This window comes from Canis lupus, chromosome 18 (assembly GCF_003254725.2).
Source record: "Canis lupus dingo isolate Sandy chromosome 18, ASM325472v2, whole genome shotgun sequence".
NCBI lineage: Eukaryota > Metazoa > Chordata > Mammalia > Carnivora > Canidae > Canis > Canis lupus.
Window position 1 is genome coordinate 23,252,633 of NC_064260.1, and position 18,923 is coordinate 23,271,555.

The 18,923-nt window shown below is 34.7% G+C and overlaps 1 protein-coding gene across 17 annotated transcripts in view; it reads right to left on the reverse strand.

Moving 5' to 3' along the window:
- Positions 1 to 18,923, reverse strand: part of SEMA3A (semaphorin 3A) — a 453,431-nt gene that overhangs the window by 22,830 nt on the left and 411,678 nt on the right. For all 17 annotated transcript variants that reach the window (XM_025449180.3, XM_049096230.1, XM_035701936.2 and 14 more), the window contains 6 exons: positions 18,215 to 18,329; positions 18,057 to 18,126; positions 16,197 to 16,341; positions 12,560 to 12,779; positions 9,594 to 9,685; positions 1,088 to 1,129 (listed from right to left, as the gene is read on the reverse strand). In XM_025449180.3, coding sequence (XP_025304965.1) covers positions 1,088 to 1,129; positions 9,594 to 9,685; positions 12,560 to 12,779; positions 16,197 to 16,341; positions 18,057 to 18,126; positions 18,215 to 18,329 — 684 coding nt within the window. The remainder of the gene's footprint in view (positions 1 to 1,087; positions 1,130 to 9,593; positions 9,686 to 12,559; positions 12,780 to 16,196; positions 16,342 to 18,056; positions 18,127 to 18,214; positions 18,330 to 18,923) is intronic.

Genomic DNA, 18,923 nt, shown 5'->3' on the forward strand with positions numbered 1-18,923 from the left:
TGTAAGATAACAGTATCAGGTCAATAATATCTGCACTCTGAGTTTCTCTAAATATCTTGGAGATTATCAATCTATTTTGATATGGAAGTGTGGAAAGGATATACACTGAGTTTTACTGGCACAGTATTTTAGTGACTTGTACAAGGGCTAATACATGGTCAGAGGTAAAACGTCAACAATTCAGGAATAAGATTAGCCAAGTGATTTTCATATTTAACAATTTTGTATGTAAATTTTCAGAACAGTGAGTGAAGTGCTTCCTACCCCATTCTAGCTTTTTTCTGCTAGGTTATTTAATAATTAATTACAACTCAGTATCCTCATTTTTTTTTTTTTGAGTTACCACTGATACATGAATAGAAAGGATATGTAACATTTATGGGGAAAAGATAATTTATTAGAAGTTAAAATTATATTTGTTTTGTACATATAATTTAGCAATTAGAAGTCATTTGTGTTTCTTAAGTGTCTTGCCAAAGCATTCTTTTTCAGTGTGAATGAAGGCAAAGACTATTAACATGCTGCCCTTAACTTTTGATTTCATGAGTTTAATAACTTATCATTTGGCAGTGACTGTTTTCCTTTTATATGCAGCCAACCTAAATGTTTTCTCTGGTACACAATACTACTGAAAAAGTAAAATTAACTTTTGAGTCAAGACCCTCCAAACACATACAGCCCTGTGCATAATTTTAATAGCCTATAAAATATAGGTTGTTTATACATGCAAATTAAATTATAAACTTATTTATAATCTGAAATATCCACCACTGCTGATTTTAAGATAGATTAAAATCATAATTGAGCAAAATATTACAGTAACCCAAAAAAGAAATGCTATAAATAAAAATTTACAACAATGACTTAAATATGTTTATAGGAATGTAAGATGTGTCAAAAACATGGGGCGATGAAGATGATCTTTAATTTTCATTCTACTAGCTTATTGTAAGAATGTTCTTTCTTTTCTCTTTTTTTGGGAACTCTTGTTATTAAATCTGTAAAATTTGATGAATCATAAAGATGTTTATCTATTTGAAACACAAAATTAATACAGAATACTGATTGTAATACATAATGATAGTACCTGTTTAGTGGAAAGCTCCATTGCTGAAATAGGAGTTGGCTCCTAAAGAAGAAAAAGAAAATGTGAACCATTTGGTCAGTCAAAAAAGTCAGTCATTCATATTAATTTACAAAGACCACACAAACATAAGCTTTCAGAGAGTGGACTTCAGTGCCTAGAAGAAGCAATATAATCGGGAAACAAGATACATGAAGGAAACTACATAGATGAGTATTAAATGCATGGAACAGACAATATGAGGATATCAATGTCCTCCAGTCAAAGACCATCAAGAACATACTTGTAGCTGATCAAGTTGGGTTATTGCTCGTTGCAGGAAGGGAGACTGTGGGATTGCCCGGCTAAAGAGTATCCGAAGGGCACATGTGTTTTGGGCTTGTGTTAGTTGATTTGAGGGAGGGTTCAAGGATGTGGGGTTTGCTCTGCATGAGATATTGAAAAGAGAAGTAATTCTATGGTTAGGTCTCTCCATTTATCTTATTTAGGAGGAATGGAGAGCAGAATGAAGCTAAAGCAGTATTTGGTGAAGAAGTAGCATATAGGCAGGATAGGAGGATATTTGGTCATTTTTTGGTGGTTTGGACAATGTTTATGGTTACAAAATGGCCTTGCTTTTTTCCTGATTCGTCATGCTCACAGAGTAGCCCTGACGCTGTGTTCTGTGGGGATTTGTACACTAACATGGAGAATACTGGCCTGCGAGCTCCTAATAAAACCAATGACAAACTAATAGTATTAGGCCAGTTTCCAGCTGTCATGGACTGTAAGAACTCAGGTAGGATGAGACTACTTTACTATTATCAAGATGACTGTTTAATGTGCAAAGGTCTACACTACACACTTTAAAAAAATATTTATTTATTCATGAGAGACAGAGAGAGAGGCAGAGACACAGGCAGAGGGAGAAGCCGGCTCCATGCAGGGAGCCTGATGTGGGACTCGATCCCCGGACCCCACATGACCTGACGAAGGCAGACGCTCAACCACTGAGCCTCCCAGGTGCCCCCACACTACACATTTTTGTCAGAGTACATTATCTCTTCACTTTCTATCAACAGGCCATCTAGAGCAATAAGAACTAGGGAAGTAATAACCACCGGTATATTTTGATGAGTGTTCTGATGCCTCTCGTGAACACATATAGTTTGAATAAATAAGTACCATTCTTTGATGAACTTAGGCCACCACAAGGCTACTCATCTGAAAATATTAGCTTATATTCCATCAGATTTACTCTCATTGAACTGGGCTCCGTTGTATCTTTCATCAGTGACACACTAAACACTAAGAAGGACATTGCTTGGGGGTTCAGAGGCGGCTGATGAGAAAGAGGCTTAGGTGGGAAGAATCACCTTAAAAGGCCTCGCTGTGTAGGTGACTAAAGCTGAGCCCGGAACAAAGCATGAAGAGTCGGATTCTGAAGCCAAACTGCATAGATTCAAATAGTACTGCAAACCTGGCCACAAGTATGATAGTAGGCCAAGTAGGTGACCTTTTTGTAATTCAGTTTTCTCATCTGAAAAATGAGTGTGATATTATCTTCCCTGTAAGACTGATGAAAAGATTGAAGGAGTTCATAAATTGCAAGCACTTTACCAATGTGCCTGGCAGTGTTTATTCAAATCTGTTTCTCATTCTCTTACACACACACACACACACACACACACACACAGAACCCCCATATCCTTTACTTGATTTAGTTTTTTCTCTAGTGCTTATCACTATCTGGAATATACATACATGTTGCATTTATGGAGATGTGTGATATATATAACATATATATGACATAAATATAACATTTATCTTGTGTTTTGTGAGTTTCCTCTTATACCCCGAAGCAGAATCAGAGGCAAAGGCCTTATCAGTAGGTAGAGAGCAGGAGTGAGGAATTAGGGATTGACAGGAAGGAGAAGAAGTCAAAGAAAGATGTGTTATGGAAGTCATCACGATAGAAAATCTGAGGACAGTGGACACTGATTCTCAAAGTTGGCCACTGAGGTTTGTACCAAGAAAAGTATTTATTCATTCCATTACTCATTAGATGCCCACATGGGTGAGTCACACCTCCAGCTGTCACTCCTGCACTGTGGCCTGCCGTCAGAGAAGCCCTGGGGTACACAGTGAGGCTGTGCTGGGTGGGATAAGGCTGTCAGGATGTAAGGAGGGGCAGCAGAGGCATCTCATATTTTTTCTTTCCTGTTTGTCCCCACTAGTCATCCCCTCAAGCCCTCCCCAACCCCCTACACACTAATTTAGGACGGGGATGTTTGGCTGTTTCATTCATTGCTAGATTCCTAGCACCTGGGAGTGTTTCTGGTATTTACAAGTTCTCAGTAAAATCTGTTAAATGAATGAATTAATGAGTTGAATGAATGATAAATGAATGAATGCTCTACCAATTTCCCCCTTGTCTCCTATCTCTTCCACTCTCCTCACTGCGTTCTGTTCCTTCCACTTAATTGTCTGAGATAAGGGCAGCCATCTCTTTAGAAAGGTCTTTCCTCAAGCTTTCCAGTTCAGCTGAAATTTCTCTGAAAATAATCTAAGTATCCTATACTCGCTGTCCTTACTTACTCGTGTCTCATTCGAGGCCGTTTGTTCCTCACCCACGCAGGCCAGCCTTGCCCCTAGAGAGGTGGCCCAGGAGTCTCAGCAGAAGAAATCGCTAATGAACTGTACTGGTGATGAACACTTCTAGTCCATCTTATTATTACTGGACTTCTTTGCTTTATATGACATGACTGACCTACTCATTTCTTTTGACTGCTTCCTCTGTTAAATTTCATTATGCCCCGGAACTCTTTATTGGCTATTCTTAGCTTTTTTCAGAGTCTTCTCAACCTTCAGCCATTCCTCTTATGTTTGTCTTCCTTGCCTGCTCCTTTGTACTCTCCTGTGGATGCTGCACTCTTTTCCAGGTGAGCTCATCCACTCTTGTGGTTTTAATTACCTCCTATATGCTAGAGAATTGCAACTTTTCACTTCAAATCCTGACAGCCTAAGCTGAGCGCAGGATAGTCTTAACAAATTTAAGACAACTTGCCTGAGACACAATGAGACAAATGATTTAGGATGTAAATTAATTTAATAAGATAATTTAGAGATTTCCCATAGGTTCCCATTTTCATAGTTTAAATCAATATTAAAAATAAGAACTTTCTATAGGATTATCAGAGACAGCCATGATGAAAGACTATCTACTAATTTTTTTTTGCAGAGATATGATTTTTAAAACTTGTAGCATCAAATCACAAAAATCGAGATAATTCATCACAGATTTTCAGCTTTAAAAGACAAAGCTGACTATTGTATTTAGGTTCGTATAATATTGGAATCAATGAACACAAACAGAATTTGGAAGAGTTAGGAAAATTTTCCACAGCAACTTCTTCCATTCCAGCAGTTTTGCATGAGAAATGGTTTATGTGGTTATGTAAGCAGCTAACTGCACATAGACTTTCATGAAATAAGTTTTATAGCCAAGGTGCAAGGAAAGTGCTTCTTGGATAGTGAATTAACAGATAATATAATTGAAGTGAAAGTTAGCTCTAATTTATTTTAAAAACCTAAGTGAAACAATGTAAGAGTGAAGCTGATTAATATTTATACACTTCATGTTCATGGAAAATTCCAAAAATCAACTATCTATAAGGTAGATGAAAATAAATCATTTCATACATAAATTGTAAAACAAGCAAACCCCAATACACACCAAAGTTTAGTGTATCATATTATGATTTCAACATTCTTAAATTAAGACCCTAGAATCTCCTAATTAAAAGAACCACATTTATTTTTTTGGGCCAGGAAATCAATAACAGTTTGGGATAGGATATTTGCTGCCTGCAGTTGAATTTTAATAGACAATATATTAAGATGACATCCATTTAAGTAAGCTATATTTTTTCTGAGAAATAGCTGGTGGTGAATATAACTTCCATTTAAAACAGATGTAGCTTCATAAGCATTTTTAAATGAAACTGGTTTCAACTGCAAAGTTAATTGGTGTTCAAGTAAAAATGAAATTAAAAACTTAGCATCTTTTCAAGATTTTCTATGACTCTAATTTACTATATTTTTTTCAGATATTTTAATCCAGTCCTTATTAAACTTTCGCGCTTGTAGAGCTTTTCAACCTGCTGATCCCAGGAGAATCTGACATAACTCCCTTGATGCTAAGCACGTGGAGGCTCCTTTAGAATGAGTTAATAGACTAGGTTTTGGAAAGCATCAATTATGTTTTACATTTGAATGAAAATTAAACTCTTTCATTTGTTAGCTCAGCTGTTCATGGAATATTGCATAAATTGAGTTTAAAATGCATGCATTATCGATGTAACTAACTGCCTTGCAATCCTTTGCAGTCAATAGGACTATAAATAAAACCCATTGTACTACATGCACAGCAACTTGATTTAACACTCCTCTGTCTCCAAAGTAAAACCTTCCCTGGACTGGAAAGAAGATCCCATAGTACGATACTAATGCCTTACTAGTAATATTAATTTACCGGTGAAATTAATTTTTTAAAAACTTTAAAAATTTAAGAATTAAGGAATTAAGGCTCAACTGACTTTAACCAAGTTGATCAGAATCACTAGTAAATATGATCCAAATATAGATTTATGATTACAAGCAGTACTTGGTATTAGATTTCTCAGAACTTCACAATTTTGAATATGTAATGGCAATTTGAAATCATTTCTAGAGTCCTATACCAATGCCAGTTTTATTTCACCTCTTATTACCTATTAAAATTTTATTCTAAAATGGAAATTTTTATTACTGAATAATATTTTTCTTTCTATACTGATTGGGATTTGATTTCACTCAGAATTTTAAAAAAAGTATCTTGGATGTAATTGAAACCATTGGAATGTTCTGTGATTAGCCAGGGTGTTTTCCTAAAACCAACCTCAGGATGGCAATGGACATATTACTGGCTTTAATTCAGCCTTGCAAGGACAACAAATGAACATGGTCTCCTGGAGATGATATTTTGATAAAATTAACTTGTTGGTTGACATTAAACTCCAAGAGTATCTGATACTACTATGACTGGAAATCTGTTCCTTGTCTATTTACTGTGTCAAAATACTGTTATGCTCAGGTTAACACTTTTTTTTTTTTTTAGGTTAACACTTTTTAATTTTGCTTTATGTTAAATGGAATTACATGTAAGGCTCAAATAGAAGTATAGAAACTGTAACGTTTCTCTGCTTGTTTCACTGAATATAGCAATTGCTTTAATGTGTTGTGTTTTTTCCCTCCTAGTTCAAAATTAAACAAAGTTTGACAGTGAAATATTCCAATTGCTAGACCACAATATATGTATGAACTCTGCCTGATAGAATAGAATGTTAAAAGTAAATATTTCTCTAAACTCTGCCCAAATATGTTTTGTCTACTTGAGTGCCAAAGAAATAATAATGACAATAATGTATAGCAGAGAATATGGGAGAGAACTGGAACATTTATCTGTGGAAGGAGATGTGTCCCAGAATGCAAACAATCTTTTTATAAAAGCATAAAGTCACACAAAAAAATCATTTATTTACCCGCACAATATTACCTACTTATAGGTAATTGTTGATAATGATCAATGGCCTTTCTTATGATATCTTAAAAACCATAAAAATGTCATTCAATCATTATCATAGTCTTAATTCAGTTGTGTATTTCTCTGGAAACTGCAAAATATTAACAAAATCTCATGGATATTAAGCATTTGCTTGTGAGACTGTTGGCTTTCAACCTCTCAAGATTTTGTTAAGTCAAAAAAAAAATAAATAAATAAATAAAAAGATTTTGTTAAGTCATTTAACAGATCAGCTTAAATTAGTATCTTTTGTTTTTTTTTTTTTTTTTTTTTTTTTTTTTTTTTTTTTTTTTTTAAAGATTTTATTTATTTATTCATGATAGTCACACAGAGAGAGACAGAGAGGCAGAGACACAGGCAGAGGGAGAAGCAGGCTCCATGCACCGGGAGCCCGACGTGGGATTCGATCCCGGGTCTCCAGGATCACGCCCTGGGCCAAAGGCAGGCACCAAACCGCTGCGCCACCCAGGGATCCCAAATTAGTATCTTTTGAAACTAGAATTTTTATTAATGTACTAAGATGTACTGAGGTGTGAAATACAAACTTAAAATCCTAGAGACACAGGGAATTAAATATACAAACAACTGAAAGGAAATACATGATGGGAAGGTGATGGAAATAAGCAAGACATTTTTAAGTTAACATAATATTTCAGTGTGTCCTATAATTTCATTTGCAACAGTGGTAACAATGAAAATTTCTAAATATAGAGAGTTGGTAATTTTCTTTTCTTTCTACTAGAGATTACTATGGGATATAATCAGCAGGATAACTTGTTGCTGTTTCCAGTTTTCCACTGGCCCCACTCTTTAAGTATGCCTCCCTGAGGAAGACCATAAACACTTTAATTTCTCATATTTCATTTTTTTCATCAATACCTATTCCTTCATTCACTTAATAGATGTTGGCTGAAAACATGTTTTAGGCTCTGGAGACACAACAATGAACACAAGACAACAATTTACTTATTCACCCTTCAGTACCCATGATTTCTTTGCTAGATCTAGATGGACTTCTATATCGTGAACGTGGTCCATTTGGATAATTGTATTTTTGAATTTGTAGGCTAAAGCATCAATGTATAAGTACTGAAATGGGACTTAGTGAACAATAGTGATTAGTTATTACTCCATATTAGACATGACATAAGGCCAAAATACAGGATTTTAAAAACCAGAATAGAATAATGATGATTTTTATTATTTTGAAGGCTTAATAGAAAATTTGACTCGAGATGTGGCTTACTTCTTACTTTCAGAGTAGCTAAGCTAAAACAATAAAATTGTATTAATAAAATTTTGAGCACAGTACACCTGGACCTGGCACTGTCCTGGATGTTTTGTGTGTCTCTATTTTTTCTAGCTTCCTTGTGAAGTAAGTATTCCACTGGCTGTTTCACTTAAGCTTCTCTTGATGCAAAAGCTCAAAGAGACCATACACATATGCATTCCAAAAAGAAATACTATGTCGATGTGATTGAAGTGAAAACTCTTTCCACTAGAACAATGTTTAGTTGCTGTTACAAGATATCTATGTCATGATTAATCAGTTATTTCAGTGTTAATCATGATTTTAATTGTGTGAGTGTATATTAGGAGCTTGCCATATTCTACTTCATTTTCTCTTCAAAACATTCCTGAATAGTGAGCAAGAACCTAATTGGGTTAAAAAAATGGTCTAGAAATATGGGGCTAAACAAAGTCGTAGGAAGTTGATTAAAATACTTAATCAACTGAAAAATTCAATCCAGCAGCTTTGTTTTATAGATAAGGTTTCTGGAACACCTGGGGCCTAAATGAGATAATTTTGAGTTGTGAGATGAGATCCAGTGTTTTCTAATTTTCTGCCTAAACTATTTTTCCAATTCCAGTTTGTTTTGCGGTTATAAATGCTGCATATGTTTGCACTATTCTTTTAATAAAAATTGAAGTAACACCTTCTATGGGCATCTATTTCCCTGTCATATCATAAATAATTCATATCAAGGTGTGCTTCAATTCAAACTCTTCCTACTAGCTAGTCATCTAAAAGAAACAACAGACATTGTATGTAGTATATGTTCTATTATCTTGGTTCTCCTCTCTCACTTCAACCCATATCCTGCTTGTCTCTACTCCCCAATACTATACAGATTTACCTGGGCCATCTGTGATTCTGGAAAAAGGAACAAATATTTGTATATTTCTTTAAGTGTGTAGACCGGGAACTCATAACATATTTGCCACTAGTGATATAAAAACCTCAAACCTGGGGTGCCTGGGTGGCTCAGCTGGTTAAGCACCTGCCTTCCACTCAGGTCATGATCCCAGGGTCTGGTGGTGGAGCCCATGCTGGGCTCCTTGCTCAGTGGGTAGCCAGCTTCTCCCTCTCCCTCTGCTTGTGCTCGCTCCCTCTCTCAATAAACAAATGTATATGTAAATGTAAAACTCAAACGTTTTTTGCTAACAAATGATTTCAGAAAATATGATAAAACAATTCATGAATAAGCTAAAAAATGACTGACATGTCTTCATTTCCCTATCATTCGAATGTATTTTTCCTTTAATACAATTATGGAAGTTACCTATCATCCCAGTTAGAGCATAAAGCATGAAAGAGGAGATTTGGGGGTGGGGAGCAACATGAGTCTAGTCACTGTGGTAACTTACATAAATAATATAAAACATAAATCATATATTTTATTATTGAGAAAACACAATATGAGCCAAGAATATATTTCTTTACATTTTTAGATTTAACTAGCATTGAAAGTTTCAAGGTTTATTTTGACTAGTGTCTGGCTTTCTAATTGACAAGCTAATTGGAAGGGCATGCTAGACTACTCGTCCATACCAACTCAGTATGCAGCTGTCCTAGGGGAGAGACACACGTGAACTTGTTGACACTTGAAATTAAGCAGCACTCACCCGAAAAACTGTCATTTCTTCCAGCAGAACTTCTTCTAAATCATGCCAAGTTTCCTTAGGAATTGAAACGACTTTAAGAACAGTCCCAACATCTTGGAAAGAAAGTGGAGGAGGAGAACACAATTTCAATAGATCTGAACAAAAGCCCGTGTTAATTAATGAAATCAGTATTTGCCCAGAAAGAACACTGTGACCTCAGTCTTCCTTTTTGTTATAGCAGTAGTAAAATATATATATATTCAAATGCATTTCATGCAACTAGATAGATTGCATACATGGCTGTGGAACAAAAACAATCGAAGTTTTAGAAATATGTGAAGCTTGGAAGAGGCTTTATCTTGAACTTGTAAAATTAAAAAATATGTTTAATAATCACTAGGTTGAATTAATTATGTTTAAAAAAATTTTAATCTCCATCATCAGGTGTCTCAGAAGAAAAAAAAATGATAATACCAATTTGATATGACAGGTTTTTCCACTTTTGTTGTGAAAACAGGAACTACCTGTAAAGACTTAATGCAGATGCAAAATGCAAAGAATGTTGTCAAGCAACAGTAGTCAGAGCTTCAGAGCCCTGCTGCTCATCTTCCACTGCCACCTGGAACCCTTTAGTGCTTATAGGCCCCTAAAGACAGCTCGAAGACCATTAAGTGATGAATGACAATAACTTGATTTCCCAAAATAAACACCTTGGATTTCTTGTTCTGGTAGTTTTTCAATAATGGTTAAGCACGTTTGGTTAAAAAATTGGTTGATTAATGTCTTGAATAATCAATTTTAGAGTACTAAAGAAATTTAAAATTCAGGACCATAAATCATAAAAACTACTGTATCTAGTTTAAAGCACTGTTTATCCTAATTCTCATTGTGAAAAGAGACAAAATATTTTAAGGAAAGAAGTGTTGCTTTTACTCTAAATTGGGTTAATAAGGGGACACTATTTTTCCAGTATTCACAGGTATGTTCCTATTCCTTGATAGAATGAAGAACAGGAGCTTATTAACATTTTTTTTTAAAGTGGATTCTTCAATATTTTAACATTCTAAGTCTGATCAGCTGATCCATTATTTTTATCTTAAATTGGCTCATTTTAACCAAGTTCAACTGACTCATTATTTGAAAAAAAGAGTCATACATCAGAAAAATAACAATGTATTCATTGAATAGCCACTGATAACCATTTTCAGGGCATCAATACGATGTCCTTTGTGAGATCAAGAGAAGTTGCTACTGAAAATAAAAATTAAAAAAAGTTGCTAGGGTGTCCCTTGTAAAGTGGGGAAAACACACACACACACACACACACAACCCTCTGTTAAGAGGTTACTTCTATGTTTATAGGACTTTGGACTACTCATGACACCAAGATTAAAGGTAAATTAGGTTAATCTACTCAGTGCCTCTGATGGGTTTCCAGTATCTAAACATAACTTTATCTGTGTTCCAGATCTAGTTTTACCGAGTAGTATTTCAAACAATTTCACACAAATTGAATCAGATTACTCAACTAGGATCAATATACTATGATGTGCAACCCAGTTAAAAGATAAAATTACTGTAATCAATTCACTTTGCTGACAGATGACCCTGGTCTGTACTGACCGATAGGCATCCGTATCTTCAGACATTCAACATGCTCCTGAAACTGGCTCCTTTAAAGACAGCTTGTGTCCAAGAGGAATTAAAAACTCATGATTGGATTTCTTTGGTCAAATAGCCTGAAGCAAGCCTTTGTTGCACAGACAATGAGTGAGGGACTCCTCAAGGTGTTTAGGCCAGAGGTGGAAAAAAAAGGTAAGTGTGACATTACTGAGAAAATTTACTCTGTAGATAGATCTGATCATATTTTGACATTGAATACAAATACTATCACCTTATAATTTCTAAAGATGTATGTACCCAGAAGTTGATACCTACAATTCATTGATTTTTATCGAACTCTTGAGTCTCATTGAGACTCTTTTGATAAATTTTCTCACTCATAAAAGTAGACTGCACTGGACTGCTCAGACTCTGACACTGCTACACCTGATAATATAGGTATTTCACAATTTCATTATAAAACTTTACATCTTTACAGCACCTACCACACACTTGCCATTCCCCTGTAGTTAATTCAGTTTTTTTTCTGTTTTTCACCAATAACACCATGTATGTTATTATACCAAGTTTCGGTGGTGCAGTCACTCTGCTTCTCACTGATTTATGTCAGTTAACAATGCTAATGGAGACTAGGAATTTATTGCCTTGGAATCTGACCCTAATAGCAAGTTTCAGTTTTGTAACTGGTGCTTTCAAAATAGTATTAATGAACAGAGTAGGGGTAAAATATATCATAAAAGCAATGGGATTCATTCTGAAAATATAACTGCAAAAAGCTTGCTTGAGTCATGGATTTGGTAAAAATGCGTTGTTAAATTTCTTTAGAAATGTAACTAAAATGTATCTGATGATTCTTTAGGTCCATTTTGTTGCTCCTCTGATGAAGTTTTTTTTTTTTTTTTTTTTTCTGATTGTATGGCAAAAACACTAAGCAAATTTTGTTGCCAAAATTTATTTGCTAGAAGATTTGCACCCTATGATAATTTTAAAGTTCAGATAATTTTGCATCAATATTGTCCAGATACATTATTGAATGTCTTGGGAATTTTAGGCATGGTTTGAGCAATATATCTTTGTTCAAAAAAGCCAATGGCTAGAAAAGAGTTATGATTCAATCATAGGCATTGTTTACCTAATCATTAGCTTTACCTGGCTGCACTTGTCAACTTTTGATTGAAAAGGAGATTAGGTTTAAATCAACTTTTTTAGTAACACACTGTCATGGTGGATGTTCATGTGTTTTAGTCGTTTATTAGAGGTTAACTACATCTTGATAGTGACTATAAAAACTTCCTTCAGTTCTTAGCACACTCAATTAAACAACGTTCTGGAAGGAAATTTAGAGCTAAAATTAAAACATTTACCTGTTCCAATAAACATGACATCATATTGGCCATCTTCTGCATCCACTCGATCCACTACGATTTGTGTAAATTGATAATTTACATCTGTTTTGATCATTATTGGGCGGTTGTTAATAGGAAACACTGGATTGTACATAGCTGGATGACTTCTTGCAAATGTTATAACATCATCAGGAAGGTCTTTTGTAGAGTCAAATCCACCAAATGTCTTACTGGGACACTATTAAGATAAAGAGAAGAATATCTTTTGATAAAAAAAATATAGTAAATAGAATTATACATTATACAATAATCTATGACCTCAATGGTCATGAACTAAATCTAAACCTGTCATTATTTCTTTAAAGTGAAGTAATTGATAAACTAAAACATAAGGTTATTGATATTAATAGATGTAATATATAGTATATATTTCATAAACATCTCTTAAATCTCAATGGGATTTAGCTACCATTTCTTACCAAAAACTACAAACACATCTAAAGAATTCAGTGTACAGGAGTCAGATGCCTCTGTTAGTAGCAACACAATATACTCTACTGATACAGTAAAGTATTTGAAATAAGAAATGGAATATGTTACAACTAAATCAAATTAATAATCAGATTAGAGACTCTCAGAATAATTTTCTTAGATACATTTTTTCCCCTATGGCATCATGCTAAAATACAAATACTCTTTTCAAACTAAAAGACAATATAAACTATTCATTGTTACTTTGTTTCTAGCCTAACACTGAAAAAGTACCACAAAAAAGTACCAACAGTACTATCTTATTAACAATTGATTTTAAGGATAAGGAAATGTATTATTCAAAGTGTTTAACAATCTGCATGGCCTTGAACACTGGCCAATCAGAGTGGATGAAGCTGAACAGATAGATGATGGCTACAGAGAAGCAGAAAGGATGCACTGTGGTACACTGGCATTATGTCACTTCGGGGTATGAATACTCCCCATATGGCAATAAAACAAAAATGAGAAAATTCATATTTAACTGTGTCTCTTTCCACTGCATTTAATTACGTGGTATAAGCATTCAAAGTATAACATCCCCAGTTTCTTGGGGTTTTTTTGTCTCATACCTAAGTAACTTTTTCCATTTAATGACTGAGGTTGGGAAATGAACTGTAATTAAGAGAAGTTCTTGATCTTACAAGACGCTTAGAAGGAGAAATCAATTGTCTCTGCCATATCCTTCATACAGGTCATATGACTTATGGGAAATGAAATAAACTTGTTTTGAAATGGGAAGAATATCTCTGGATATGTATGTATATGTTGTATACATGTCGTATATGTCCTACAATAGTTGAAGGATTTAAGGAATTACTTTTTAAGCAAATCATAAAATTACTTATTGAATGCAATATTTTCACTTAGTATGTTTCTCTCCACTAGTGTTAACAAAACGACTAGTCTCAGCTGCTCCTTTTTTGAATTAATGAACTCATTCAAGTGAATTTTATTCATGGAGCTAGGTGCTCTGTCCTAGAGGCCCTTCCCTAATTCCTAAATTAGGCATTACTTTCTGCTTCTGACTTTAAAATTCAGTGCAGGGCAGCCCCGGTGGCTCAGCGGTTTAGCACCGCCTTCAGCCCAGGGCATGACCCTGGGGTCCTGGAATCAGGTCCCGCATCGGGCTCCCAGCAGGAAGCCTGCTTCTCCCTCTGCCTGTGTCTCTGCCTCTCTCTGTGTCTCTTATTAATAAATAAATAAAATCTTAAAAAAAAAAAAAAAAGAAACAACTCGGTGCACACTGTGACTTAACCTCTCATGTTTTAGCAACTCTCTGTGAGTCATAAGTGAGAACACAGGTCTAGAATCAAACTGCCTGAACTGAATCCTCATTCCTCCCCTTGCCTCAGAGGCCCATCTGTGAAAAGGGAACAAGAGTTAGGCTTTTGAATATAAGATACATAATACATATAAATAATATAGGTGTATATAAATCTCTTAGAATAGAATCTGACACATAGTAACTTCTAACGTCTATCATTAACTGCAAATACATTATGTATATTAAGATCAAAACCTTTGTACCCCCAAACAAGCACTACAATATCTAGTCCCCTGAAGGAATTCCATATTTGTTGAGGTGAAATCAGAAAGAGTCCAGTTATATTGGGAATACCCTGGCATTAATGAGCCATAGAGATATAAACAGCCACAGGGATATAAAACTCACCACCAACAAAGTAAAAGCAGTTTGCCATTAAGAAATAGAATAAATATCTTGTGCTTTTTGTAAAACTCATTTGACTTCATATAATCAATATTTCGCCTTGTTTGTTCATTCTTCTGAAATGACAATAATCTACAAAATTTTTAATCTACAAGAACTATTGACTAGAAGTAATATTTATGAAATGCAGAATTTTCAATTTGCTCATAAAGGAGTTTATAGAGAAAAACAAGATTAAAAGCCTCACATTCAATAAAATGTATAAAACATAAATTACTGGAATTTAACAGAACAAACAAAACGGAAGTAAAATTAAAGAAAAGGCTAAAACTTCAAATGTAAATTATTTCATCACAGGGAATTATTGCCTTAACGCTTCTTAGGATGAGAGATGTTGCACTGAAGCGGGTGGGCAGTCCGCTTACTATGGCCTCATCATCACTGATAACTTCACTTATTTTCTACCATATTGAGGTCTTTGGTTTTTGGTTTATTTTTTTCTCCTTTTTTTCCTTCCTACTTTAAATTGCAGAGTCAAAGCTGGTTTTATTTTGAGTTCTTTTTTTTTTTTTTTTTTTTTTTTAAGCCTGAATGTGCCCGGGGGCTGCTGGAGGGAAGAGGGAAAGGTCCGCAAGAGCAGAGAGTGTTGGTTAAAACATCTAGGCCCTGCTCTCGCTGAGATTTTCTTGCATATCTTCTTTACCTACTTGGGGCATGCGCCAAATTCCCATGGGACAATAATATTGATTTAAAGACTTTTCTTCCTCCTATTTACTAGGCAATCCTTGAAGCCTTCATTATAACTAGGAAGAACAGATCCTAATTGTTTCAACTCTCCAGGAAGGCCATTTTCAGAAAAGAAAATAAATAAGGCTAACCATTCACTTTCTACTTCTCAAAAATTATGGGTATTAATGACTGGTAAGCACTGAACTTAACCACAGAGAGAGAGAGGCAGAGACAGGCAGAGGGAGAGGCAGGCTCCCCGCGGGGAGCCCGATGCGGGACTCGATCCCGGGACCCCAGGATCAGGACCTGAGCCAAAGGCAACGCTCAACCCCTGAGCCACCCAGGCACCCCAAAACATATTTTTAAATGTAGAATTCCACAGTATCATAAAAAATCCTAGCTTTGCCATTGTTTATAGTCTTGGCACCTTTGTTTTACATTATCTATAGTTAATACCTGTTTGTAGCTGCTTTTTATAACCTTCAGCAAAAATTTATTCTTTGGTATTTTAAACACCTAGACCATAAGTAAATTAAAAAAAACATTAAAAAGGGAAGGAAAAAAAAAAAAGGAAGGCACCTGGCTGGCTCAGTTGGAGGAATATACAGCTCTTAATCTCCGGGTTGTGAGTTCAAGCCCCACATTGGGTATAGAGAGTACTAAAAATAATTAATTAATTAATTAATTAATTAAAGTAATTAATTAAACACCTAGGCCACTTACAGTTCCTGGTCGTGGGTAGGGGACTCTTCCTTGATAAGGTACCCACTGATAGTTGGGACCATCCCTGTGAGCATATGGACCAAGGAACACCCTTCTCACATCACTCATGCTATACATACACACAGCTGACCCCTTGAAGATGTTACTAAAAAAGAGAAACAGAAATAAAACAGATTTTCATCCATATACAGTGGTAAGACAACTGTTTTTAAGTTGTTCTAAGTTCTTAAATATCAGATATCAATTATCAAAACTTGAATGTAAATTCAATCTCAAATAAATGTTTGGGATTGTTTTTAGTCATGTGTAAATATTTTAGCAATATACAAGGGAACAAATTCTGATTACTGAAAAATAGAAGGCATAGACGAAACCATCATTAGTACTCACAGTACATATATTTACATCATGTGTAGACAATATACGATATGAAGATACATATTCATATACATAAACTTTGGTGGGAAAACACATAGAGATGATCTTCTAAAAAGTAATGTTTAATTTTGATATCAAATAGAAATAAAAATATAAACAATGGTAATATGTTAAGCCTCAAGCATGATTACTGAAACCAGAGAACTTTTAAGCAGGCAAGAATGTTTAAGAAGTCATAAAAAAAGAAGTTATAAAATAACCTGAAACTGGTGCAGAAAATGAATAGTTAATGTCAAATGGTGTGTCACATTGCATTATTTTAAATTCCCAAACCACCAAAAGCATCACAGCCAGTAACAAAGTCTGATTTGTGTGAAGGCATTTAAAGCAATCTCTTCCTAACTCAAAAAATTATTTTAAGTTAGTAGCTGTTACATCCTAATCAAAGTGGAGTACTATAGCAATTATCACCATCATTGTGTTGACAAAAATCAGGTACCTGAAACAACTAGAAGTTTGCCATGAGCTGCCACAATTTTCCATTTTATTATACTCATATAAATACAGCTTGAGAGATATAAAACAGTTGTGCACACTTAAGATATGGAATGATTATCTTTTAACCAGTATTTCACCACAGAAACTTACATATAAATCATACCAAATGAAAAACATGTGTTTTCAAGTTGATTATTAGAAAACTCTTCCATACAATGTCTGGTAGAGGGCAAGCTGCATGAGGGAAGAAAGATGCCTGGTTGCTTTTCTGTAACATCAACTACATGATGCATGGCACCTGACACATAGTAAATCTCCGTAAATATTTATAGAATTGAATAACGATATTTTCATAAAGGAATAAATAGCACCCATCCTATTTCTGCTGATTCAGAAACTCTGCGGGGAGGGCCTAGCATGCTTTCTGGGCAACTCTGATGGATGCTCAAAGGGATGTCTGAGAACCACTGCACTAAGTAATGAGGAAGCAGAAGAAATGAATTAATGTCTGTTTAACAACTCCAGGTAATATCACTTTTATACTGAATGAGATAGTCAGGAGATAATTACTGCTTGATTGACAGCAAGAGCCTTGGGAAGATGGGTGAAGGGGAAAGGAAGAGGGTTAGGCTAAAGGGGTGGAGGAAGAAGGGAGAAGAGGAAGTGTTTTACCTGCAGTTTATAGCTCTACAAACTCTGATCAAAACTCAGATTTCTGCTTTTCAGAATAGTCTACATTTCACTCAGATTTTAAAGTCAAAGCTATATATAGGACATGACACATTTTTCATCCTATTTATGGTGATGATATTCTTTGCTGAAATTTATTATTTTAAACAACTATGTAGGTCATAACTTATTTAAACTCAAAGTTTAAGCCAAGACTGTTCTTTCAGTAATGTGTCTTCAAAAATTATGGATACTTGCAAAGCACCTAAAGGAAACGAAGTTTCTATGTTAATAAGGTAGTAAAAAATTGTTTACCTGGAAGTTGTAAACACTCCATATACAATTGGATTCTTAGGATCTTTAGAATTCATTAGGAATACATCCTCTGAAAACAAAATTAGAAAAAGTTGCATTTTGGTGGTTATGACAATGTCTGAACAGATACTCTCTGTATCACATCATCGGCAACTTACGCAATTCATCAAAATGAGTGTCAATGCCATTTGGACCTGGCACTGAGCAAATCAGACGAGCTTTGAGGAATGTTGTCCACTTATTCACCAGACTTCTGTGCCCCCCAAAGTCATTCTGAAAGGAGATAACACTGGTTTTAAGAAATGTGCATGTGAATGATAATTTCAGATATTTCTCTTTATCTTCGTATCTTGAAACATATACAATTTCTTCTTCAAAATATAAGTATTTTTATTATAGATCCAAGTAACTATGTTTTCTTATTATACTTTTGGTCAAATCTATTCACTCAAACTTTATTCAAGGAATGGCTTAGAACATACAGTGAACACACTGGGACGTGATACACTTAATGAGTATTTATTGAATGGAAGACTAAACGCACACCTCATAGCCCATACTGAAAATAGGCCTCAAACAAAAGTATATCAGTACTGGATATTTTGTAAGTTGAACAGCTGAAATAATTTTGACTTTACAAATAGCACAATGAAAAGGTATTTGCATAAAACTTAATATAAGAAATTCATTTATCTCCTAACTGATAACAAAACTGAATTTTTACTTAATGAAGCAATAAATTATATTGCTATAGTATATGTTTACTGGTAACTTAAAGTCTTTTAAAATAATATTTATGTGCATATGTTTGAAGGAACACAAGTATTCCTTCAGAAACATAACAATGATTTATATTTTGTTTATATA